General features: G+C 36.4%; 1 protein-coding gene across 5 annotated transcripts in view; it reads right to left on the bottom strand.

Moving 5' to 3' along the window:
* Nucleotides 1-25,820, bottom strand: part of chd6 (chromodomain helicase DNA binding protein 6) — a 46,325-nt gene that overhangs the window by 12,190 nt on the left and 8,315 nt on the right. For 2 of the 5 annotated variants that reach the window (XM_058778521.1, XM_058778518.1), the window contains exons 3-30: nucleotides 21,744-22,273; nucleotides 20,015-20,159; nucleotides 18,954-19,103; nucleotides 18,781-18,846; nucleotides 18,193-18,251; nucleotides 17,259-17,376; nucleotides 16,943-17,029; nucleotides 16,700-16,834; nucleotides 16,440-16,612; nucleotides 15,876-16,119; nucleotides 13,194-13,370; nucleotides 12,028-12,171; nucleotides 9,865-10,120; nucleotides 9,533-9,743; nucleotides 6,733-6,928; nucleotides 6,438-6,602; nucleotides 6,167-6,346; nucleotides 5,343-5,453; nucleotides 3,940-4,142; nucleotides 3,493-3,692; nucleotides 2,644-2,803; nucleotides 2,262-2,351; nucleotides 2,052-2,155; nucleotides 1,686-1,815; nucleotides 1,530-1,605; nucleotides 1,378-1,426; nucleotides 736-991; nucleotides 72-280 (exon numbers count right to left, since the gene is read on the bottom strand). In XM_058778521.1, coding sequence (XP_058634504.1) covers nucleotides 72-280; nucleotides 736-991; nucleotides 1,378-1,426; nucleotides 1,530-1,605; nucleotides 1,686-1,815; nucleotides 2,052-2,155; nucleotides 2,262-2,351; nucleotides 2,644-2,803; nucleotides 3,493-3,692; nucleotides 3,940-4,142; nucleotides 5,343-5,453; nucleotides 6,167-6,346; nucleotides 6,438-6,602; nucleotides 6,733-6,928; nucleotides 9,533-9,743; nucleotides 9,865-10,120; nucleotides 12,028-12,171; nucleotides 13,194-13,370; nucleotides 15,876-16,119; nucleotides 16,440-16,612; nucleotides 16,700-16,834; nucleotides 16,943-17,029; nucleotides 17,259-17,376; nucleotides 18,193-18,251; nucleotides 18,781-18,846; nucleotides 18,954-19,103; nucleotides 20,015-20,159; nucleotides 21,744-22,273 — 4,624 coding nt within the window. The remainder of the gene's footprint in view (nucleotides 1-71; nucleotides 281-735; nucleotides 992-1,377; nucleotides 1,427-1,529; nucleotides 1,606-1,685; nucleotides 1,816-2,051; nucleotides 2,156-2,261; nucleotides 2,352-2,643; nucleotides 2,804-3,492; nucleotides 3,693-3,939; nucleotides 4,143-5,342; nucleotides 5,454-6,166; nucleotides 6,347-6,437; nucleotides 6,603-6,732; nucleotides 6,929-9,532; nucleotides 9,744-9,864; nucleotides 10,121-12,027; nucleotides 12,172-13,193; nucleotides 13,371-15,875; nucleotides 16,120-16,439; nucleotides 16,613-16,699; nucleotides 16,835-16,942; nucleotides 17,030-17,258; nucleotides 17,377-18,192; nucleotides 18,252-18,780; nucleotides 18,847-18,953; nucleotides 19,104-20,014; nucleotides 20,160-21,743; nucleotides 22,274-25,820) is intronic. The other 3 variants (XM_058778522.1, XM_058778519.1, XM_058778520.1) reach the window with 3 other exon arrangements.

Below are 25,820 nucleotides of genomic sequence, written 5' to 3' on the forward strand. Positions count from 1 at the left end.
TTGTGTATATATTATGACTATGATTTAGCTTATATTAATCTTCCCACCATATTATCAACTATCTTTTTTACCTTCATCTTTTCTGGGTGGCAGTCTACACGCAGTTCGACACATTGAAACAAAGCTGTGGAAATATCTCTCTAAGCTTTCATCTGTCTTCCTCTCCAATCGAGCAAGGGCACGGAACTGGTTCCAGTCAAAATTCTTCTTCTCTGGGTCATACACCACTCCAAAAGAGGACACTGTGCGATAGAAGTCAGCCTGCTCTCGACGTGTCCACCTGTGTCAAAAAATATATGTTTTTTTTTTTTTAAAAATGCAATTTCCCTCAAAAACTGAATTAACTGATTTTAAGCACACATTATTAATCTCTAAGCCAAAGCAGAGTCAAAATACTATTCTTCCAATGTTCATCATGACCTGCAAAGTTTCAATGTTTTTTCGGTCCTCAAGGACTTTATGCTAGCCAATAATTCTATTTAGCTTTTAGCTGTTGCTTTTGTCTTTTTTTTATCATGCTGATCTAATTTTTTTTTGTTCACTTTGTTGATGTTCCTCATCCTCTTAATGCTAAGTGTTTATGATTACTTCAACATGACTTGAAGGCAGCAAGAATTCTACAATTTGATCCAAAGGAGCTGGTTTCCATTTGCATATTTAAAAAAAAAAAGCAAATGAATGTCTCATTTCATATTGAGAAAATAACTGTAGAAAATAAAACATTGCATAACTCACCTTCGTTGCCACTCCAAAAAGAGTGGGTCAGGCTCAGTAGTGCAGTGCCTAAACTCTCCTATTTGCCAAGCCACAGGTGCAATTCCCTCATGTAAGAGGAAATCATGACGAAGCGGTTCACGTCGTGTATAACGCTGATAGGCAGTAATGAGCCGTCGCAGACGTGCTGTAAGAGCCGAGCCTGCTGGCCACTGTATCCGTCCCTGCTCCATCACTTCTGCAACAAGGTCTCCTGCGAGAGATACTATAAATCCCCCTTCAAAAGAAATGACACTTTAGACTCAACCTTAAAATAAGTTCATTTTAAGGGGTGGTCACCTTAGGATTTGTGTCACATTTATACGGATGCCAATGCAATAGAGCAATATGACAACTTTCAATTTTAATTTTTTTTTCACCTGCATACTCAAGTTGAAGTTTAGAGAACTCTAACATGTGAAGTTTTATAAAAAACAAATAGCATATTTATAGCATATATACACACACACACACACATACATACATACATACATACAAGTAGACTTTTAATGTCACAGTAAAGCATGACATAATCCCCTCAAATAACTTCACATGGTTAAAATATATTGTGATCATCTCTTAAGTACTGCTAAATAAGTAAACAGATAAGGAAGGTTTCAATACCTGTCACTGTATTGTCATTTTTGCCCGTTTCCTCTGACATGGGTTCCTCCTTTGTAAAAGAAAACTTTACTTAAATGAACAGTCTGAGCATTTGGTTAAAACACTTAGCAAAATTCATCTGACTTCACACTTCTTTGACTTCCTATTATTACCTTGATCTCTACTTTCTCTTCTAATTCCTCAGACTTAATATCGTTCTCCTCTTTGATTTCATCACTCTTGCTGATACTGCAAAAGAAGAAACGTGTTTATGGGTGTAAGAGCCAAGCGGTGCAACTGTTGTATCTCTGCTGCTCAAAGCATATTACCTATCAGGTGCATCTGAAGCAGTTTCTGCTCCACTTTGTTCTACCGTCAATGCAGTAACATCAGGCATACCCACTCGTTCCAGGAAACACAGAGCAGGGTCTGCACGCATGGCGTTATACCGCTCATACCCTGCATGGGACACAAAGAGAAGTTAATGCACATGATGAAAGCAAGAGGAAGTCAATATGAACCATATGAAGCATATAAAGATTTGCTAAATGCATTCAAATGCATCACATCTCTGCTAAAAAGTAAAAAATGACTTATGTATTTGTGTCTGCAAGGATTTCTATTGCGTAAGCACAATAATTGCATCATAAAAAATGGGTGCGACAGTATCACCCATTCTTCTTTGATTGTCTCACCATGTTTGTGAACTCCAATAAGCAGCGATTTATCCGCTTCAGCATCCCACCATATAGTAGGTATCTCAATATAGTCGATATCAGGGAGGGTTACCTCCAGTGTACTGTAGAAAACACTTACATATTAAGCCACTTTAAAAATGACAACAGTTTGATACAGAATTCATGGAGTATGCATGAGGTTAAGATAATTTGTGGGCCATGTAGTACCTGGCTGGGATCCCTTCAAGAGCCTGATTAGCAGCCTCCCCCAGCACTTCGACCTTCAGATAGTACAGCATCCGCACCCTCAGTAGCACCCTGTTTATGACACGATACAAGATGATCACACATTTAAAACCCTGTAATTATGATGAGCACATGTATCAATTACAATATTTCTGATCTCATAATACTGTAATGAAATAACAAATATTGCTTTATGACTGGTAGAATGTATGAACATTTTAATTTTGCACCCCGATTAAAGTATTTATTACTTATTTACTTATTACTTAAGTACTTATTTACGTAGTATGATCAGAGTGTAAAATGTACTTTCGCTACACTCTGCAAATGCATACTCATGTTGCGCAATATCCACAAGTCTTACTTGTTGCAGTGTTGTTTGAGATGTTTCTTGTAGCTGTCGTCCTGAAGCACAACCTCTGGGTTACAGTGGACCAGCCAGTCTGCATTCTTCAGCTCAGGGGGACTCAACTGGTTCTTCAGCTTCTTGCCTTTACGACCCCGCGGGACAGGAGCAGACAGACCTGGACGGGTGAACACACAAGTTTTTCATGACGTTTTTAAATCAATTTTTCTACAATTATATGAAGAGCAGTCATTGAATTATGTTTAAATGGACAAATAACTAAGAACTAGGGATGCTTATGATTAATCAACATTCAAATAATGGTAATTCATAATTTTATTGTTTAAATATAGTCAATCAATTTCAGCACAAATATTTTTATTTATTCAAGCACTGAAAGCATTCTGTTGTGACTTTTTAAAAAAAGAAAAAAGTGTCTATATACTTATGTATAAGTGCATTTAAATAACATTAATTAAATAAAATATTTTCTGGTAAATTAAACACTTACACTAAAATTGATAAAGTGAAACTAAATTAAACTAATCATCAATTTAATTATTTGAATTGGTGGCAAACAAATTAAACTATCAAAATAAACTGATTATTTGGTAATCAATTAATTCATTCTATTTAATTAAATGTTTCCATTTTTTTTATTTGAAAATGTAACAAAAATCCTTTAAAACTCTTTGGAGACCTGCACAAGCATGGCGCAATATTAGTGTTAATGATTAAAGGATTTATTTATTGTTTTATTTAAATTACAAAAGTTCCTGAATAAAGTCATCTCAAAAATAATGAATGAATGAATGAATGAATTGATAAAAAAAAATTACTCAGGATGTGAACAAAATCATTAATAACCTGAGTGGTTTTGTAGTGCTTGATTGTGTCCGTCTTTAGTGGGTGTGATCAGATCCCAGATGAAGCTCTTAATTTTATCATCTCCCTTATAATGGCGAACACAGTAGACCAGAAGAGCCCTGCACAGCACCTCCATGTCTCTCTCCGTCAGGTGCCATTTAAAACGTCCATGATTGAGAATATCCTTCCAACGACCCCACCTGTACACACACAAAACATTTCATTGGTCTAAGATGTATAACCTGCATATGGCCTATTTTATGGCTCCAATATTCATACCATCTGCTTGACTTGCAAATATAATGGCAGAAAATGGTCTAAAGATTATTTCCTTTAGTTTTTGTTCCCTTGTTTGGAAACAGTCACTTTATTAACAGCCTGTTGTAGGGCAACAGAAGGTGACCCAGAAGGAATGAGTGGGCAGCTGAAAGCAAATTAAGCACTGACCCGAAAATGAGAAGGTTTTTCTCCACTCTGAAGCACTCCGCTCGGAGGTAGCGTCTGTTGCGATCGCTGAGACGTCTTGTGCGACAGGGTCGTTCCTCTGAGTCACTATCCAGTTCAGAGAACTCCATGAGTTCATCGTCCTCAAACGAATTATAGTGACGCGTCTGCTTCCGTACGCGAGGGGTGTCGATCACCAGACTCTCCTGGCAGAGACAAAGACATGAGTCAGAAAGTGTTGCAGTCTCAATATTTTACTCCTTAAATGTCACCAATATGCAAACAGTCTAGAATGTGCCCATTAAAAATCACACATTAAAGCAACCCATCTGTTTTGATTCTGCTGATATTCAAATGACCCCATTCTCTCTCTAGTCTCTGGCAAGTCTTAATGCACAGATCCGATCTTTTGACCATATCCGATTTTTTGGCCTGTCTGTTTACATTCACTTTAGACACGACTGGTATCCGATATCTGTGTGTACATTAATTCCCGCCCAAAAGGATTGTCTGCAGTGATCGCTTTACTATACACATGGTAGACCCTTGGGTTTTAAATGGCCGTGCTATTAAAATTATTCATATAATTCACGTCGAATGGCCATTATTATTTGCCAGCATAGACAATGGCTGTCATGGATGTTTTGCAGCACAAAATCTGATTGAATGGATAAAGACCGGAAAATAACGGTAATTTTAATTTGTTAGACTATTTTATCTACAGCTCGTTAAAGGTAGAATTCTTTAGTGAAATAAAGATTATATTTATAAAAATGAATTCGAATGAATTAATGAGAGAGAGAGAGAGAGAGAGAGAACGCATGCACCCACGTGCGAGCGAGTGATTGTGAAGCATTAAAAACAAGCTTGTCGGTTTAATTACAAAAACCGCAAAGTTATCACCTCATTGCTGAGAAATATAATGTAGCTTTTAGCTGTTGTATTTTCAAAATTCACGGGGCAGGGGTTGAAAACCAGCTCCTGAATGTGAAATTTCTTACCTAAAGTTTCCATCTCAATAAAATGCGAGCACATACAGCACGCCGGCATTAAAACGCCATTAAAAATCTTTATGAGCAAACGTGCCGCCCTCACATTGGGAGTTCTGTGGAGAATCGGATATATGTGTGTTTAAACGTAGGTCGGATGTCCACATATCGGATGTGTATCCGATTAAAATCCACATTTGGAAGTGGCTCAGATTGGATGCGGAAAAAATCGGATCTCACGCGGGTTTTTGCGTTTACACGTGCGCAACAAATTCCGATCTGTGTCACATGTGAGCAAAAGATCGGATTTTTTGTGCCAGTGTAAACGCAGCCTATGAGTTGATTCTCTTGCATTACACCATCGGGAGTCACGGTGAGCTCATATATGCAAAGCTTTTAAAGCATCACGATTTTTACCTTTTCTGCCTTGGAGTCGATTTCCAGTTCAGCAATTTTGGCCCATTTTTGCCAGAAGTTTGGATCATCCAAAGAAATGTCTGTACGGTTCCCTGAAGACACAAAGCTAGCCTGGAATTGGTAAAAATAAAGGATTATGAGCACTTTATCAAAATACAGATCACATGTTAAAACCTGTGTTTTACTGATACAAGCAATGCTTATTCATCTTGTTCAATCACATGACTTTTCCACTCATCCGCCATATTTATGTCCTACCGTGGTGAATGTAACAACATGAACAGAGATACCAGGAAAAACAACATTGCAATCTCAGAAAACATTACCACAAATGGTCAGTCATTTGTTTTTAAAATAAATTAATACATTTATTCCGCAAGGATCCGTTATACTTATCACAGGTGATAATTAAAAATTTTAAGTTTTCCATTTCAAACTTTTTATGCATTAAACAATCTTGGAAAAACTCTATCACTGTTTCCACAAAAAAATATAAAGCAGCGCTGTTTAACTGTTTTCAACATTGATAATAATAAGAAATGTTTCTCGAGCAGCAATTCAGTATATTAGAATGATTTCTGAAGGATCATGTGACACTGAAGACTGGAGTAATGATGATGAAAATTCAGCTTTGCATCACAGGATTAAATTACATTTTAAAATATATTCAAACAGCAAACTATACTTTTGAATTATAGAAACATTTCACAATATTACAGTTTTACTGTACTTTTGATCAAATACATGCCGCCTTGGTAAGCATCAGAGACTACTTTCAAAAACAAACCCCAAACATTAATGGTAGTGTATATCGATATGTGCACCTTGGCAAAAGTTGATCCCTTCCCCTCAGACTGGATTGTGATGGTCTGTGTGCGTCTCTGCAGGATCTGATCAATATCCTCCTCACAAAATTTAGAGCCCTCATCTTCCTCGTCCATAAGCGCCCCATACGCTCCCTTCCTGAGAAGATCTTCCACCTCCATCTTAGACAGCTGCTGAACCTGAAAGAGGACGGCACAGTAATTAAACAAGACAAGATGATTTTCTCAATTCATCACTGGAAGAAAAAGTTATAAGTTGTGGATCCCTCACCCCATTGAGACTGCCTTTGCGGTTGATGTCCTGCAGAACAGCCTTGTCCAATCCCAGTTTCAAACTGGCCTTGTCAAACATCTCCCTCTCATATGAGTTTCGCGTGATAAGGCGATATACTTTTACTGCTTTGCTCTGACCGATCCGGTGGCAGCGAGCTTGAGCCTGTGGAATTCAAAGCATGTTCGTAACAAATGTAATATTCACGGTTTTTTTTTTTTTAATACTTGGTATGGAAATTTCTAAAGGGAGAGAGTGTCAATTATACTGTACATAAAAGATGCTACGTGTTCACCTGCAAGTCGTTCTGCGGGTTCCAGTCTGAGTCGAATATGATACAGGTGTCGGCGGCGGTGAGGTTGATGCCCAGACCTCCTGCTCGTGTACAGAGGAGGAACACGAAGCGGTCAGAGTCCACTTTACTGAAACGATCGATGGCAGCCTGCCGGAGATTCCCTCGAACTCTCCCATCAATACGTTCATACGTATACCTACATGTATTATAAAAATTTCAGATAAGAAGACATTTCCTTTTCACATCTTCATTCTTTATGCATGGAAATTACTAACTCCACTTTTCTCCACCATAGTTCTCATATGTGGTTTACGGTTTCAGCCATGCATTTTGAAATATTCTGATGAATATACACAAAAGTTTGGGATTGAGAAGATTTTTTTTAATGATTTTGAAAAAAGAATTACGCTCACCAAAGATGCATTTATCTGATCAACAATACAGAAAAAAACATATACACATATGTATATATATATTGCGTTTATACAACAGTTCGACAGAACATGTGTGTAATTAAACAAGAAACAACAGAGTGCCTTATAAAACCCTCTTTTGTGCGGAACTACTTCCTTCCACCACGGATTCGAAGCTCATGTTGACAGTTAAACATGAGTCACTTTTAGAATTCGTATCAAGGGCATGTACTGCTTCAGTTAGGTTATTAGTAAGAAATAATGAGGTTATAAAGCTGATCATACACGGGGCAACTTTTTGAGCAATGTTGCCGGGCAATGTTTCTTGGCCACTTTCCCACTGAGAATGGGCAACAAAATTGTGTCTGGATCCGTTAAGAGAAACAATGCGGCAAGGCGTGCATCCAAATGAGAGAGAGAGAGAGAGAGACCCCAAAGCTAGACTGATTAATGTGCATGCGTTTTTATTTTAAGATTTATAGGTCTGACTTGACATACATTTTTATTAGTTTAGTCAAACCATTGCATGCAATTACAACAAATAAGTATACATTTCCAGCATCTTCCGTAACATTACCATTTATACAAAAAGGCTAGTTAATAAGTGAATCAACTGATATTTTCCTTCAAAAAGTCATCAGCATATCATAACATAAAATATATTTATATTTTGTGTTCTTAATTTTTTTTTATCTCAGTCAGGTTTATTTTATTTTACCAAAAGAAAATAAAAAGTCACAAGCATAACATAAAATATATTTATATTTTTTTGTTCCTAAGTTTTTATTTTATTTTTATTTTTTTAATCTCAAAGTCAGGTTTATTTTATTTTACAAAAAACAAAAAGTCATAATGATAAACCTTTCGGGTTGCCAGGGTCAAGTGCAGCAGATTGTTTCAGTATTTGCTGGTCTTCAGATGAAATCGGAGGGTAGTATGATGTTGGATCGTCGGATCTGTTGTTGGCGGACATAAACTCAGGGTCTTGCATTAAATTCCATGCACGGCTAAGAGGAGGTTCATTAATGTGGGGATTCAGCGCCGATCGAAGACTCAAGTAACTGCTGATACCATATAGTTCTCTTTTACTGGTCCTCATAGAAATCGCACAAAACTGAGCTCATTTGTGACTTCTCGATGTGTTGGAAGTCGATATTGAGCTGTTTTTCGGATAACCAAGATTTAAAACAGTTCACAGGTCACACTGTTTTTGTTATTTTCATGTCGGGTTTTTTCTAAATTGTCCAAATCTGCAGATGTAATGGCTGCACTTCTTGCTGTTTGGCCTGTTAGTGAGAATTCCCCTGCATCTTCATCATCTGTTGAGCTTTCGTAGTTAATATCAAATGAAATGTTCATAAAAAAAAATTTGTTGTTTGCCATGTTTGTTTCTTTTTAGATTAGCTAACGTACTCTACGATTAGGTCAGTGAATAATTTAAAAAAAAACATAGACCCGGCTAGAACAAGCGAAGTGATACAAAATTGTGAAAGGGCATTCCTGTAGCGATACCGGTACAATATCTCACGGTTCTCAACCAATCAGATTTGAGAACCAAAACTAACTAAATAAATATAAATATAAATATAAATATTATACATATATACATACATACATACATACATACATACATATACACACACATACATATATATATATTCTGAAATGTTATTGCAATTTAACTTAATGTTTTTTTTATTTTAATATATTTTAAAATAATATTTATTCCTGTGTTGCCAAAGCTGAATTTTCAGCATCATTACTCCAGTTCTGTGTCACAAGATCGTTCTAACATGCTGATTTGCTGCTCAAGAAACATTTCTTATTTTTTTTCAATGTTGAAAAAAGTTGTGCTTAATATTTTTGTGTCAATGGTTATATTTTTTCAGGGATTTTTGATTAATAGAAAGGTAAAAAGAACAGCATTTATTTGAAATAGAAATCTTTTGTAACAATATAGTGTCTTTGCTGTCACTTTTGATCAATTTATTGCATCCTTGGTTTCTTTAAAAAAATCTTAAGGAGCCCAAACCTTATTTTTTTAATGTTGTAATAATTAGATGCAGGGTTCCCACACATTTTGACCAATGAATTTCCAGCTATTATTTTGGACTTGAGAACTATTTTTTATTTATTTTTTCATTAAAAGAATTTCTATGAGTTTAAAAAAAAAAAAAAAAAAAAAAAAATTCCCACTACCATTCTCAATTTGTTTTTATTTTTAAATTATGATCCCTGAAGAAAAGCAACAAGTGAAGTAAACCAGGTTTTGATTTCATGTTGACATGGAGTCTATTTCTTCATTCACTTACAGTCTCAAAAACATCTGAACATTTTTTTTTATAGAAGTATGACTAATGGCACTGTATAATAAGCAGCTGCCTCACCTCCTCTGAATGAGGTAGTCCTCCAGTATATCCAGGCACCGGACCATCTGGGAAAACACCAGTACTTTATGTCCTCCGGCCAGCAGTTTGGGCAGCAACTTGTCAATAAGCACTAGTTTACCAGCAGCCTGGATCATTGCCTGCAGCTGAAAATCTGCAGCCTCAGAACTGTAGGTTTTCCTGAAGCTCTCAAGGATCTTTTCTTCAGCACCTTACAGAAGGAAGATGGGAGACTATGTCAGCAATACCAATTAGAGGTGTGGTTACTGAGATGTAGAGAACTGCAAACAAGATATTTCATATTCACACTTGATCTAAACACCAGATGTCACCTGTAATGAGGTATGGGTGATTGCAGCACTTGCGAAGCTCCATCATTGTGTTGATGAGGTTGGGCATGTTGTGCTGGTTTGCTCCCTTGGCAAGGAAGGCAAAGTTTTTCTCCAGAATGGCACGGTAGTATTTCTTCTGAATATTAGTGAGCTCCACCTCAATGATTGTCTCCTCTTTAGGGGCCAAATTCTTCTCCACATCATCCTTCAGTCTCCTTAACATCATGGGCTTCAGAATGGCTTGCAGTTTCTTTACCTGTGGGTATGTTGATGTTTCTGAGGTTAATGCTGGGCACATAATCATTTAACAATAATCAGGCCATATTGCCTAATATAAAGTCTTAAAACATGGAAATAAATTAGCATTTTACACTTCCATCTTCCCAAAGTCAAAGTGTTTTTTGAAACGGATTTAGGTTAAATGCTTAAAATAAAGTCCGTGATGAACACAAGCTCAAGATGTTTTCAAGTTTTATACTACAGCATGATTAATATCAGTAACTTTATGTTTTAACATGTCTTGAAAAAGATGTGGTACTACTAACAAGGGGATAAATGGGACTACAGAGGTTGTTAGGGACACTGAACATCACACCGAACAGGTAAACACATGTACTCACTAGTCGCTTTCACAGCATCACTGTGAAAAAATTTCACTCTTGCAATTTTTTAACTCAAACTTTTCAACTTGTACTGTAGATTTTAAATAAAGATTAAATGGGTCATATGATGCGATTTCATGTTTTCCTTTGTCTTTGGAGTGTTACAAGCTGTTTGTGCATATATAAGATCTGTAAAGTTGCAAAGATTAAAGTCTCAAACCCAAAGAGATATTCTTTATAAAAGTTAAGACTCTGCCACGCCTTCCTAAAATGGCTCATTCAAACACGCCCCCACATGTCTACGTCACGGTGTGGGGAGATTTGCATATCACCACCCTATGAAACACACAACTAGAACACAACTAGAAATCAGTGTTTAAGTTATATTTACAACACTGTTCCAGAACAGTACAACACAAATATTCAAGTGTGCGCAGCGCATTTTACGGAGGACTATTTTTCTGAACCAGGGAGAGAGTAGCCTACAATGTGAACACTATGAATAGCTAAACACTATAAAGTGAAGCAATTCCAACGTCGCAAGGACAGTCTGATGCTTCTGACTCATAGCCTATAAGTATGTTTCGATATTTAAAGAATTTGCTACTGACTATTCAAACGTGACTTTTGAGCTGTGTAGAGTAGTGCTTGTTTGGCGTTTCTCCGATCACAAATGCAGACATGGTGTTATGTTTACACGGCGCGGCACAACGTGTAAAAAGACAGTATGAGTCATTATAATCAGTAATTATGTCCTCACTGAATGCAACAAATGCCTCATTTATAGTGGGTTTTATTGTTTTTGTGTCGTCGCGCCGGGACATGGCATCACAATACGTTAAGGGGCGTAACATTTCCATCACACACTTTAGGTATTCGGCCAATCAAAACGCACTGGATAGCTGGCCAATCAGAGCACACCTCGCTTCTCAGAACGATGAGCTTTGTAAAAATCGGCACGTTTCAGAAACGTGGAGCATAGAGGAGCAACAATAATGTACAGTATGTGGAAAATAATGTGTTTTTTGAACCTCAAACCACGTAAACACATTGCATTACACCAAATACACAAAATAATGATCTTTTTAGCAACGTCATACGACCGCTTTAAAAGAGTTGTTGAAAGCATAATGGTGACGCTGAAGTCATATAACTGTGGTGTACCTTGTTTATAGTCAAATGTTAGCTTTTTACATTGATTGTATTGGTTTCAAAATTCATTAAAGTTGTGTTCATTTGTGAAGATTGTATAGATGTACAAAACATGCAATAATCATAAACTTTTTCGGTCACTGAGCTTATTTTCTGCAAAAATCCAAAATTCAATGTAAAAATCATACTGGCTTTTTGTCAAAGAGAACCAGGTGATGCCATCTTTCTGGGCTAGCCTACAAAAATACTCCAGTTTATTTGGCCATTTTGAGTTTATCATCCTTGGCCACTTAGGATTTCAGCATGTTACTATCCTCTAGGTGGCTCGTGTAATTGGAGGTAAAGGCGTGTAGATGTTTATCCAGTGCATAACAAGCTTTCTATCAAGCATTTGAGGGTTAGCTCTCACCTGCTCTTCTGTCTTCAGGTCTCCAAACTCCTCCAGGAAAGTGGTCTCTGAAGGGAACTGTGAGGGTTCGAGAAAGTTAAGCAGACTGAAGAGTTCCTCAACCGAGTTCTGCAAAGGAGTTCCTGTGAGAAGGACTTTATGTTCCTTGAGAGAGAAGACACACAGAAACATTAAGTTCAGCCTACTGATTCACTAAAATGTATGTACATTAAGATATCTATACCAACTCTCTCTAGATGAAGATGGAGATACAACAGTGGAAAACTTTGAGCTGGGCTTCGAACAACAAGAGGATATATTTCTATATCTTGGACCAAAAAAAGTATTTGGACACTGAAGTCTTGCTTAAAAATAAATGTATTGGATACAAAATATCAAAACTTGTGGCATTTATTTACAAACTTGATATACAAAACCATGATCCGCACTCACATGATATAGTGTTCTCTTTTTGTTTTATTATACATATCACCAATAGGACAAGGACACACGTTTCAGCTCAAAGACCTTCTTCAGTGTGCCAAACAATATGAATCCTCCACCCACTTTTTAAATCACCAATTTGACGTCACCAATGTTCATTTACTCAAAGCTTACGTATTCCACTTCAATATTGGACCATTTTCATTTAAATACCACACATATTATCTTTGTGGATTTATTTACAAACTTAAATATAGTGAAAACACACAGTTTATACACTTTCTGGACGGCATTCACTACTGCAAAGTGGCTTAAGTGTCCAAATACGTTTTAAACCCCTGTATATCAAAATACATCTGTGGACACCTAATCAGCTGTGAGAGATTATTTTCTTGAATAAAACAGCATTGCGTCAAATGTAGCTCAGTTTGCACACACTGGCCATAGCTGCAGTAATATGTAAAGTGAGAGAGATGAGATTACTCATTCTGTGTCCAGAGAGGATGTGCGTATGTAAATGCAGTGAAGCAGAACTCGGCAGATAAATGAGATGTGTGCATAAGAGATAGCACTGTAGTTTAGCTCACAGATGGCTTCACTTCCCCTTTTCTGCATTTAGACTTGACCTCTTTGAATCGTTTGTAGAGCAGTTGATATTATAAATGACACATGACACATACATCCCATGACAAAAACATCTGTGTATGTTTCATGGTCCATAAATGAGCAAATAAAATAATTACCAGGTTCATGAGTTTGAGTCCCTCCAGCAGTTTACAGTTGCGGTTTTTTAGACGATGGGCCTCGTCGATCACCACACAGCGCCAGTTAATTTTCTTCAGCTCTGGACAGTCGGCCATTATCATTTCAAATGTAGTGATGATGCCATGAAACTTAAACTGACCAGACACGATGTTTCCCTGAAGGAGCAAGAGAAAAACCCATTGTATACACTGTACTAACAAATTTAATGTGCCTTAACAACTTCTCACTCTGGTAAAATAGATGTGTAAAGTAAGGTTAGACATTAACCAGGGTTTGGGCAAAAAAATGATATAAATACCCTAGATATGTATAATGTGGGGGTAAAAAGCAACACACATTGAATTCTTGTGTTTGTTACACTACTGTTTACAAGTTTGGGGTTGGTAAAACTTTTTAAAGTTTCTGAAAAAAAAAAAAAGTCTCATACTCACCAAGTATGCATTTATTTAATAAAAAAAAAAAATACAATAAAAACAGTAAAATTTTAAAATGTAATTTATTCCTGTGATGGCAAAGATGAATTTTTAGGGTGTATTCACACCAAGAAAGTCCACTAGTTCACTTGCTTTGGTCCAGACCAAATACAATGTTGAAAACAGGAAGCGCAAAAACAGGCTAATCATGGAGATCTTTCATAGTGCAATTTGTATTCTTTTACTGATTTGGTGTTATCAGATACTAACGCAATATGAAGAAACTTATGAGCATCATTTGAGACAATGTCATACGATGTTGTAATTACGACTTGCCAAAAATAAAGTAGATATAATATACTTAAAGCATATCACAATGTTACTTTAAACATTTAACCAAGAAGAGTCAAGACGATGAAACTCAAGATTATTAAATGTTCCTAATATTATACTTGATCTGTAAATAAAGATAAATGGTTTTGCATAAAATGACTTTATCTTGCAGGACTTTATCTTCGTGCTGTTTTCAAAATCATGTTGGTGTCTGTTAGATCACAACACCGGACTAGAGAGCACTATGTTCTTAACAAGCACAGTAACTGAAATTTAAAACTGTTAAAAGAAAGGGCTCAATAAACTATCACACAGATTTAATACACTACGTATTAATATCTCTTCACTTTGTGCTTTGAACCTTTCTATGCGGACTTGCGGAGCGCTGTGACTCCGTGTTGTTTCAAGCACATCATTCTGCGCAAAGAATGCGCATAAGCACTTTGTGTCGCTCTGTATTTGAAACCTTTCGTATCATAATACTTTTGCACAATGAAAGATTATTAATAGCCTTTCTTGTTCATCTAATCTATCATGTTTCTACCTCATTATTGTGCTATAGATTTAAAATGTCTTTTAATTTTACATTATATATATATATATATATATAAATATATTACTTGTTTTTCATGAATGTATTTTACAACAATACAAAGAGCAATGTATATCATTTTACATTATCATTTTAGATTTAGTCCTACACTTATTCACTTTTATTTGTTCCCCACTAAATAATGTTTTTTTCCCACTAATTTTAGATTTTATAAAATTGTGCACTCATGATTGTTCTAGAGTAACTTTTGCTATTGAATTATCCACTAACCTAGTTTATAATAGTATTTTTGTCATAGATTATAAATATATATGCACTCATTTGTTGTTTATCTTTACAATAAAGTTATCTATTTAGTAGATTGTGTGTAGCACAAAAAAAGTCATGATCAGGTCAACACACATTGAGGTATAAAAATTCAACACTGATTAATAAAAAACACTGACTTTTACTCTATATCGGTATCGGCAGATACTCAGAATTTTTGGTATCGGATCGGTTCTGGAAAAGTGGTATCGAGCCACCCCTAAATCGTTTGGAACTGTAAAGGGTATGTTTTTATTTGTGTGCACTCAAAATATCAACAAAACATTGTGCGTTTGTATAATAAAGAAAACAAATACGATACAATTTCTCTCGTCTAGGTCTTGGAAGGAGCGCTTCACAAAAATGCACTGAAACTCAGTGAATATTTCCCTTACAGACATGATGAATATATCTATAGAAAGCTTTAAATGACCACAAAACGAAATAATTCAAATCCAAAACTCTTTCATTATGTAATCCGTAAAGCTGCATTTCTTTCTAAAAGCGCGTCTAAAGATGAGATGGTGAGTCAGGATCGATAAATCATTTATTAATAAATAATTCAAATATCTTCTTACTATATCCCCCCAACATATACATGGTAACTTTTGCGGCAAGCTTTAACCTATTTAGCGCACTCACGTCATGTTGGTATGCGCCATGGTCACGAAAACTCATCATTTGCATGCATTTTTAAGCATTGTGGTTTAAAAACAAGTGATTGAAATGCAAAAAACAGCACTACATGTGCAAGCTGTTTTAAATATTTTCAAACATTATAAATGTCTTCATTTTGATCAATTTAATGCATCCTTGCTGAATAAAAGTATTCATTTCCTAAATAAATTATATGCTATTCTAAGTCTACATAGTGAAGTTTAGTGACTACTTTTTAAATAAAAACTGTCAACACATAATAAATAGCAGACGCAATAAAGATATAAAAAAACAAAAAGTGTAAATTTTGTTTTGGTTATGTTGGTTAATGTAACTATACTGTGCTTCTGTTCATCTCACTACTGACAGCTCAAAATTAATCGCTCTGTTTGACTCACCTGTTCATCTCGGTGGTACATCTCATACTGCAGGATCATCTGCCGACTGATCTGGCTGCCGTGATAGACAATGACGTTCATTTCAGTCCATGTGCGGAACTCTCTCTCCCAGTTGGTGATGGTGGAGAGCGGGGCGATAATGAGGAAAGGTCCCCTTAGACCCATGAGGAAAATCTCAAAGAGGAACGTGATGGACTGGATGGTCTTCCCAAGTCCCATCTCATCAGCCAGAATACAGTTTTTCCTGCATCAAGAGGAACAGGTTCAGGTGTTTATTGATCAAGTCAGATTGCACTTTTGGGTATCTTTTTGTTGTATGAAATTGTGATCTTTTCATCAAATTAAACACAAGATGAATTAATAAAACAAATAGATTAATCATTATTTACAGAAAGTCCTAGTGTTTCTTATTTTACTAACCAATTTAAATCATAAAAAAGACATTTTGTCACTGTAATAATTATTATTAGCCTTAGTTTAATCTTAAGTAGTGACTTCATACCTTAAAATAAGATCATGATGTTTAGGGACATTACCAGTGCTGATATTAAAAGTTTGTTTCACCTGTTGTACCAGTTGAAAAGGAGCCAGTTCATTCCCTCTAACTGGTATTCTCGCAGCTGGTTTCCATTCCTGTATTCTCTGGACTTCTCCAGTTTTTGCCACTGTTCGGGCAGAGGCCTTTCCTGTATTAAGATAAGAGAACTGCCACTTCTTTTCCTAGTCTGAGATGCATGCTAAAAAGCAACGCAGAATAAAAATTTATCGACCGTATGATAAAACCTGCAGCTGAACCATGCAATCATTTGCATTCAAGGACTTACCACATGCTTGATTTCTGGAATTTGCTTGAGATCTTCAAACTCTCTGATTTTCACAGGGTCAACATCTTCCTGAAGCTCCCAAGTGCTCTCCTCATATGACAAAGAGCACCATTTCACCAGGTAGTGTGTAACTTCCTGTTAACATGCAAGCACACCAAACATCAAACGACTGGCACCAAAAGTATATATAACAGCCAGCTGCTTTCTTTTTTTTTTTTAAAGATCGTTTGAAGAGCACCTCACCTCTCCAGTCTCTGTATCTGTGGTGATAGCAATCTCTAAGACCCGATCAACCTCAATATAATCTGGATTAAACAGGTCTTCATCCGGCTGAGGAGAAAAACAATATCATGTCAACCAGATTTAATCAAATAATACATATGTAGACAGTCTATGACAAAAGCATTGATTTAAAGGTGAGGTACTCGAAACAAATATCCCAAATTCTTGAATTTTCTACATGCATCTTAGCTTTTACATCCTAGTATATCTGGTGCATTTCCTGGTTATAACTTTAAAAGAATCACAAATAAATTGCAGCATGTTTTGGCAGACGCACCTCTGTGAAAATGTGCTTCATTTGCGCCTGCTTGTTTCTGAAGCGCTTGATTTTTTGGCTAATGCGTGGGTCCTTCTCCAGTTCCTCCAAGGTCGCCCATTTACAGTGCAGATAGGAGCTGGCAATGAGAAAAGCCTTTCATAGCTGACAATGTGCGATAACAACACTGTGTGCTTTACCTTTCAACTGGCATGCATGTGTTTGATTTAAAACAGTATTTTCTTTACAATATGTCCTTGTTTCTCCATCTATGCTAAACTCGTCAAGAACATGTCTAAGTCACATTTCAACTCAAAATCAAAAGAAAGAAATAATTAATTACATTGTGCAAAAAGAAAATGAAGCGTTTTAGGATTATTAGCATCGATTTTATGTATGGAGGTATTACTGAAAATTGAGCACATAACCCCCTCACTACTGTAATGCAAACAGAAAAATTATATATTTAAATTATAAATAATACTAATAATGTAAGTATATATATACATTACAATAAAATCCAAAACAAAAGTATTTAAAAAACAAATGGGTGGGGGGTATGCTTAATTATCATGAAAATAATGGAAAATAAAAATCAATGATCCTAAAAGGTACTGTACTATTTTTCTTAATTTATTTAAGCAATTTATATGTTTCTTTTGTTTTTGAGGTTAAATGTGACCCTGTAACTTGTTCCTATTTGCAGTACTGTAATTTTCAGAATTACACCAGAAAAATATCTTGCTGTAAATCACACCATTGTTGATTCAGCAAATTATTCCTTGAGGCAGGTTGTATTCTCACTCTAGCAGATGGATAATTTAATGCATAAATGACTTTAAGTAATGCATTACACAATAAATGTGAGTTATGTGTTTGCTCTGACAGTTTGACAATTTGAGTGTTTGAGAGCACAAAAAGGTAACAGCAGTTTGAGTTGCATGAGTACACTTACAAATTTCTGTACTTGACATAAAACTCCTCCATCTCTTCTGGTGGTTCGTCAGGGGATGTCTACATAAAAAACGATTTCATTTTAGGCAGATTGCATCCTTGCATCCCAGTGTACAGAGCGGTATATGCTACAGTACAGGCTTTCCTGTAGCTCAAATAGTAGAGCATGGCGCTAGCAACGCCAAGATCATGGGTTCGATTCCCAGGGAAAGCAAGAGCTGATCAAATGTAAAAACTGTAACTTGAATGCAATGTAAGTCGCTTTGGATAAAAGCGTCTGCTAAATGCATAAATGTAAATGTAAATGTAAACTGCATTCAGATGTCTTCAGTATTCTGGTATTTTTGTATCATGGTGTAAATCAAGAATTTAATCAAACATTCAAGGTTTAAGAATCAATAATTGAACACCACATATTGAGGGACCACTATTCTAAATGCTGAATCAAATACACACTCCATAGAAAATTTCTCAGCCATTTAAGAAATATTGTTGTTTAATTTTATATAACTAGCAAAATTAGCATGGACCTGAATGCAAGTAGGTAATCCATCATTTTTAAGTGTAACATGTAACCTGACACTGTTACCTCTTTCTTGACCGTTCGCACTGCGAGTATTTTCTCAATGATATTAGCCTCATCTTCAGGGGGTTCCTGGGAAGACAGAAGGTGGGAATTATTCCAGTGTGTGTTTTGCTCCGCCCCTCCAGAAGTAGGGCAGGTCTGTGGTGTGGCATAATGGCAGATGTTGCCACGGTTACCTCAGCCTGCCAGGCAAGGGTAGAGGAAGACATGGCGGCAATCCGGCCTGAGCCCAACACGGCGATGGTCTCCCCGTCATCATCCACGACCTTGAAATCAAGATCTTCGTTATACTTCCGCCGCTTCACTTGACGCCCTGATCGCCTCTTCTGCACAGAGAGAGAGAGAGAGAGAGAGAGAGAGAGAGAGAGAGAGAGAGAGAGAGAAAGAGAGAGAGAGAGAGAGAGAGAGAGAGAGAGAGAGAGAGAGAGAGAGAGAGAGAGAGAGAGAGAGAGAGAGAGAGAGAAAGAAAGAAAGAAAGAAATTATACATTACAGTAAAATTATTAACAAAACAATTACCAAAAATTTTGAAAATGAATGAATAAATTAATGGCAACAAAAAAAATCCATTACTCAATGAAATTATGGGGAAAATGTGTTTAAGAAAATAATGCAAAACAAAAAAAAAAGGAAAGAAAGAAAGAGAGAAAGAAAATGATTTAGACTTATTTAGTTTGTGTAAAAATCTTTGTGTATCCAAAGATTACTGATATAATTTTGCCAGATCTGTAAGTGATTTTAAAGTCACACTAATTTACACATTTATTTATTATTTATTTTTAGCCATTTTTTATGGATACACTTTTTAAAAGAGTGAAAATATTTACATTTATTCCTTCTGATTTCCAGGGGGGGTTTTTTCAATTATTTTAAATGCTGCAATAAATGTCTCACTTTGAGAGTTTCTAAAGTTCACATTTAACAATTTTAAATAATTAAACATTAAGTGAGTGCAAAGTTAAACTAAACGTAAAAATAGCAGGACAAAAGACACTAAAATTAAATCTACAATATCATCCAAAAAACAACAGCGGTTGATAACTGAAATGAAAGCTATATTGTGCATCCCTAGTTTTTGTGGTAATTGTTAACATACCAGGGAAATACTCCTAGGAAAGTTCTATTAAACCTGGCAGAACTTTGAACCTGAACTCTGAACATGAACTTTAGGATTTGGTATTTGTGTAAATACACAGCATGATCCATAATCCATAATCATTCTGCTCAGAAGAACTCACAGTGTTATCCATAGGGTCGATGCTTTCCTCGCCGGTGGCGAGTGTGCTGAGAGAGGTTGTGTCATCACTCTCCACCATCTCAAGTACAGCATCACTTTTCCTCTTTCCCTTCTTCTTCTTCTCCGGAGGCATGGCACCCTGCTCTCTGCATAACACAGCAACAAAATGCTCTTAAAATCCATCTTACCTCCAGTTTTGCACAGGTTGATAGATCTTAGCGCAAACCACCCAAGGACTTGTTTGAATGACAAATAATATTTGAGATAATCAGATATTATCTGGCCATATAATGGTACAAAACACCGACATCTGCTGTGCAGACGTTTACTGGTTTATAAGCAGTGTTGGGAATGTTACTTTGGAAATGTAATAGGTTACAGATTACAAGTTACCCTATTTAAAATGTAATAGTAGTGTAACTTTTTCAATTACTTTACTAAAGTAATGTAACTAATTAGTTTTTGATTACTTTTCTAAATTTCTAATGAATGTTTTGAACTGTTAATCATTTTCAAAACATTTACATCATGCAGGGTTAACAGTAGTATTCAACACTGATTAATGTCAGACTTTCAAAATCTTTCATTCATCACTTGAATTAGGATGATAATACTTGAAGCACCTTTTACTTTGAGATTGATCTAAAGTTCAATGCAGGTTTAAAATAATAAGAATTAGTTTATTGTTACTGTTTTTGAAACCAAATCTTTGCATGACTACAGGAAACACTGGCATCTAACAATGCTTTTGTAACCGTGATCACGGTTATCTAATAATCATGTATCATTTATTTTGTAATTAAATTACGTAATTCCGTTACATGTAAATAGTTACTCCCCAACACCGTTTATAAGTGGACAAGTAGGACAACAGTTTTGCACAAGTGCAGCACTTGAATGAAATTGCATTTCAATGCCTTACTTTTGGAAAAACAAGTGGTGAGAGGGAACCACAAAGTGGGTAAGGAAGTTTAAAAAGGGAATGTATCCAATCACAAAAGATGATTGGCATAAACTCTGTGTTCATAAGGCCATTTTTTAGTGCCATCATTGTGGCAATGGATTGTTTAATGCAACCCTGGAGAAAATTACATATTTGAGTACCTTTTGAATGCATGTATAAAATGTGTCTTTACTTCTCCAAATGCGCTAGAAAAAAATAGCCAAAAAGGTCAAAGAGCCCTTGGCATGGTCGCAGGTTTCATGTTTGACCTTGGTTTCAAATTAGAAACCGAATAAGTACCTACATTCACCTTGTAACGCCCACAATCCCTGTATCACATTTCACCCAATCAAGACATGAAAAGGTCTGTGATTGAGCTTAGCAAGAACAGTGCTGAGACAATACATGCAAAACTGTCACATGCAAAGGATGCAATTTACTGAAATGGGACTGTTTTGTCAGGTGACATTTGTTAGTTAACAACTAAAATGATTTTTGCTCTCTCTTCGAGACATCTCTTAGTAAATGAAGCACCAAGTGTGCTAAATATGCCCACCATTATGGTCTTGCTATAAAGCACATATTAAGTAGTATTCCACTGTCAGGCCAAAATACTGAGTGAATAATTTTTAAAATAAATTATTCAGCAAAAACACACTAAATTGTACAAAATTCACAGTGAATGCTGTTTTTTAAAAATTCATGTTCATCACAGAAAGCATGGTTCCCACTGACAATAATCTGAAATGACAATTCTGTCTGCAATTCTGTCATTTTTTTTACTCACTTTGGCTTCCTCCCTCTTTTGGAGGGCGGATGTGTTGCAGTGTTCTTGGCCTGTGTTTTCACTTTTACATCTTGACCTTTCTTGACTTTTTTGACCTCTTTTTGGGCTTTTGGCTCCCTCTTCTTATGATCCTTTTGTTCCTTCGCCACCTTTGCCTTTCTCGCAAGAAGCTCCTTCCCTTCCTTTTGCTCCCTTCTCTTTGGTTTAGCGTTGCTCTCTTCATCTTTGTGCCACTCTGTCTCCTTCTTGTCTTTTTTCCTTCGTTTCTTCTTCACCCTGGTCCCACCCCCTCCATCGTCCTCCTCGCTGTTGATTGATAAAGGGCGGAGACTGTGACTGCTGGCCGCAGGCCCCGCCTCCCGTAAGCCAGAGTGCTTTGGGTGAGCCATGCAATGATTGGGCGGCCCTCCAATGATTCGTAACTGTTCTTTGCCCAAGTGGCCGATGGGAAATGTAGTTTGTGCGTTTTGGTCAGAGGCATTTGAGGCAGCAGCGGATGGAGTGTGCTTTAGTACATGGGTGGCAGACATCTAGAAAAACAGGAGCTAGATTAAAATTCATTTCTTTATTTAAACATTATTTGTGTTGTTTAAAACAGACAGATCTGACTAGTTAAAACTGTTCATCCAGTCTTTCAAATCATAGTTAAATTAACCCAAAATCACTGGAAAACTAAACTTTATGAAAAAGATGTTCACATTATAAACTGCGTAGAGTAGCTAATCTAGCTCAGATTTGACCAGTTAAAACCATCATGGGTTTCCAGTTTGCTGGTTATCAAAAAAAAAAAAATTGTTTTGGGCACTTTCATGTAGGCACTTTGGCTGGTTTAACCTGTTATGTTATTATTTATGTACATTATATACACATTATACATACACTAATCAACATTTGAAATGGATCAAAACCTTTCATCAAAATTGTCTTAAAACCTAAAACCAAAATGCGTTCTTGTCTTGTCTTGACAACTTGAACCTTTTTGATTCACTTCAAATGTTGATTACTGTGTGTGTGTGTGTGTGTGTGTGTGTGTGTGTGCAACACTAAACTAAGCTTAAAAGGTACTTCAAAAAGAGAGATTCGAGTCCACTTTCAATTTCAAGGCCAAGGACAGAGTGAATGCAAAATTAACTGGGTTCTTTTTCACTCAGTTCACTTTTTAATCCATTTACAGCTCTTTTAAAGAGCACTCAAGTTTTAAAATGCCCTAAGCAGGTCAATGCATGTAATACAGGCAATTTTAAGGCACAAAGTAAATGAGCTTTATAATGTATTCAATCCCTGTTGACACTCACTTCATCTGACATGGCAAAATCTCTTCGCCCTAGTGAAACCATAAGATGCCCAAACAATGAGACATTAAAGGGGAAGATTAAATAAAAATGTTCTCCTCCTTCTAAAGGAAAACACATGCATGAAGTAAACAGAATTCACTGCCGTATGTGAGCTTTGTGTTTCTGGTACACATTTAGCTTTGTGCGTTTATTTTTAACTGCGCCTAGCGTTGCAGTACACATGTGGAACAGCACGCGCATGTGCAGGCAGACACACACACACGCTCCCCGACAGAGCATGCGACTGCAGGCAGGTATGGGGATAATGTCAATGAATCACATGCTTTCCAAAGCAAGCGGGCTGGAATCAGGGCCGTCGTCATGACAACAGGCTCGGGACCAAGCTGTGGGAAGCGGGAACGTAAACACGCAGTCTCCGTGGTAACCCTTTCCTTTCTGAGGTCTAAAAAGCATCAACCTCACTGTTCTTGATGGTAATACTAGTGATATCAGCATGGGTAAAATAGCTACTTCTTGTACTTAACTTCTCTGTATAAAGACAGAAAGAGTAAAAGACAATTTCCTACAACTACCCTTTTCACTTTTGCCCTTACGTTGACCTTTTTCGAACGCTCTCTCTATGCATCACGCGCTTATGCATGCAAACCCATACGTACAAGTGCATGGAAGCGTGCATACATTCTCTCACATAAGCATGCGCAAACACTGCAGACTATTCCCGTGACGTGCTGCAGTATGCATGCTTGCCAGGCAAATCTGCCAACCGCAAGCGCACACACATACACAGTTTGCAATCAAATTCCCTATGAATCAATACCAACTCCCAACTCCCAAACGCGACAGCTGCAGTTCAGTCAATGCCAGCTCCAAACCCGAACACACCTTGCTCAAACGTGCTTTATAAAACATGCACACACCTCGCTCCCGCTAACATGCATCCACCTCTCCATCAAATGCACGACAGTGGTCACGCTAACCGCAATAACGTAAAGCATAACAATGTAAGTATTAACTGTTTTGGTCCTTCAACTGCTCTGTGCAACTGTAAGCCTCTCTAAATAAAGTCCATATCATTTTGCTCTTGGTTTCAGAAAAAACTGAAAACGAATTGCATGCTTGGATGGTCACAGGCAGATGCGTAGGACAACGTCTATTCAATGAAAACAAAAGGATGTGTTCTTGTGTTCAAAACACCTAGACAGAGGAGAACAGAAGGCAAGGGTCTCAAGAAAAGTTGGACTATTTTTAACCTGACATGTCATCTACAACATGTGGTGCTCAAGGCAGGATGCTCAGAAAAACAGCAAAAGACACAACACAATGGCCATGGATGTCCATCTGTACGTGTCTTCAAAAACATTTAAAAGATAAAGAGTTTTACAGTGTAAAGCAAAGTATAATCACGGCACACTTACTTACAAAGAAAGGTAAAATGAGGGCAAAAAAGATATGAATACAAAAAAGTGATTCATCCTAAGGAGGCAATAACATGAGAATTGATAAAAATACAAAGTTTCAAACATTATCTAGAGGAGTACTGGCAAGAACAGGGAGGGAAATAAGAAACAGTGAAAGCATTGAGATGTGTTTTTCTTTTTTTTTTTTTACATAAAGTGGTAACATCAAGAGGGTTCAGGTGCAACCTGGGACACTTTTAAACAAAATAAAAAGGAGTTCACATGTATGATGGACACTTAACTGATTTTCCTTAACTATCTGCTCCAACTCATCCATTATAAATACATTTACTTATTTACACTACCGTTCTAAAGTTTGGAGTCTGTAAGATTTTCTTGAAAGAAGCCTCAAATGCTCACCAAGGCTGCATTTACTTGATCAAAAATATATTAGAAAATGTGAAATATTACTACAATTCAAAAGAAGCATTGTCTATTTTAATTAGTGCTGTCAATCAATGAAAAAATTTAATCTCGTTAATCACAGTCATGGACTGTGATTAATCATGATTAATCACAAATTTAAAATACTAGGATTTACCTGTAAATGTGTTGTAATAAAGAAATGCATGACAAGGAAAAATAACCTTTCACACTTCCGCCAGGTATGAGACATAATCCTTATTATTCTTTTATCATTATTCTTTTGTTTTTATTCAGCCATTATCAGCCTTTAAACTGGCAATAAAACCTTTACCAAGCCACATCGCTTCAATCCCAGTATACATTTACCCAACTATTATCAAAAGTATTTCTAAATAAATACAACAAAATATGTTCTTGCGATCTTATGTGAAGTATTATGACAAAATGCATTATGAAGAAGAATTGGACCTGTTCTGCAGGTGCATAAGAGCTAATATTACCATCATGCTTCATAAGACAATTTATGAGATTAATAGTACACTTTTACTCAGAACTCACTTCAAACCACCATCGAGTGTTTGTAATAACTTCCTTTTGCGATCACATGTGGAATTTGGTTGTTTACTGTTGTTAAAATATGCTATTTATAGCCTTTTATATATATATACAGATATACACATTCATTTCAAGAAAATCACATACAAATATGCTATCATAATCGTGTGTTTATTATTTTATATAATCTATAGTGGCTGTTGTCATGTTTATTTCTGCTGTGTAAAAGCCATAACATGTATGCTCTGCTGAAACTCACGTTGTTTGTGATGTTACAACCACCTCTCCGTTCTTAAGTGGCCAGGTATACATTCCAAGTATAATACACATTAGTAAAAGGATCTATTGAAATTTTTATTTGTCTATATACACTTTGGGCGGCCGCGGTACATTATAAAAGTAGC

The sequence above is a fragment of the Onychostoma macrolepis genome, chromosome 06 (assembly GCF_012432095.1).
Source record: "Onychostoma macrolepis isolate SWU-2019 chromosome 06, ASM1243209v1, whole genome shotgun sequence".
Lineage (NCBI taxonomy): Eukaryota > Metazoa > Chordata > Actinopteri > Cypriniformes > Cyprinidae > Onychostoma > Onychostoma macrolepis.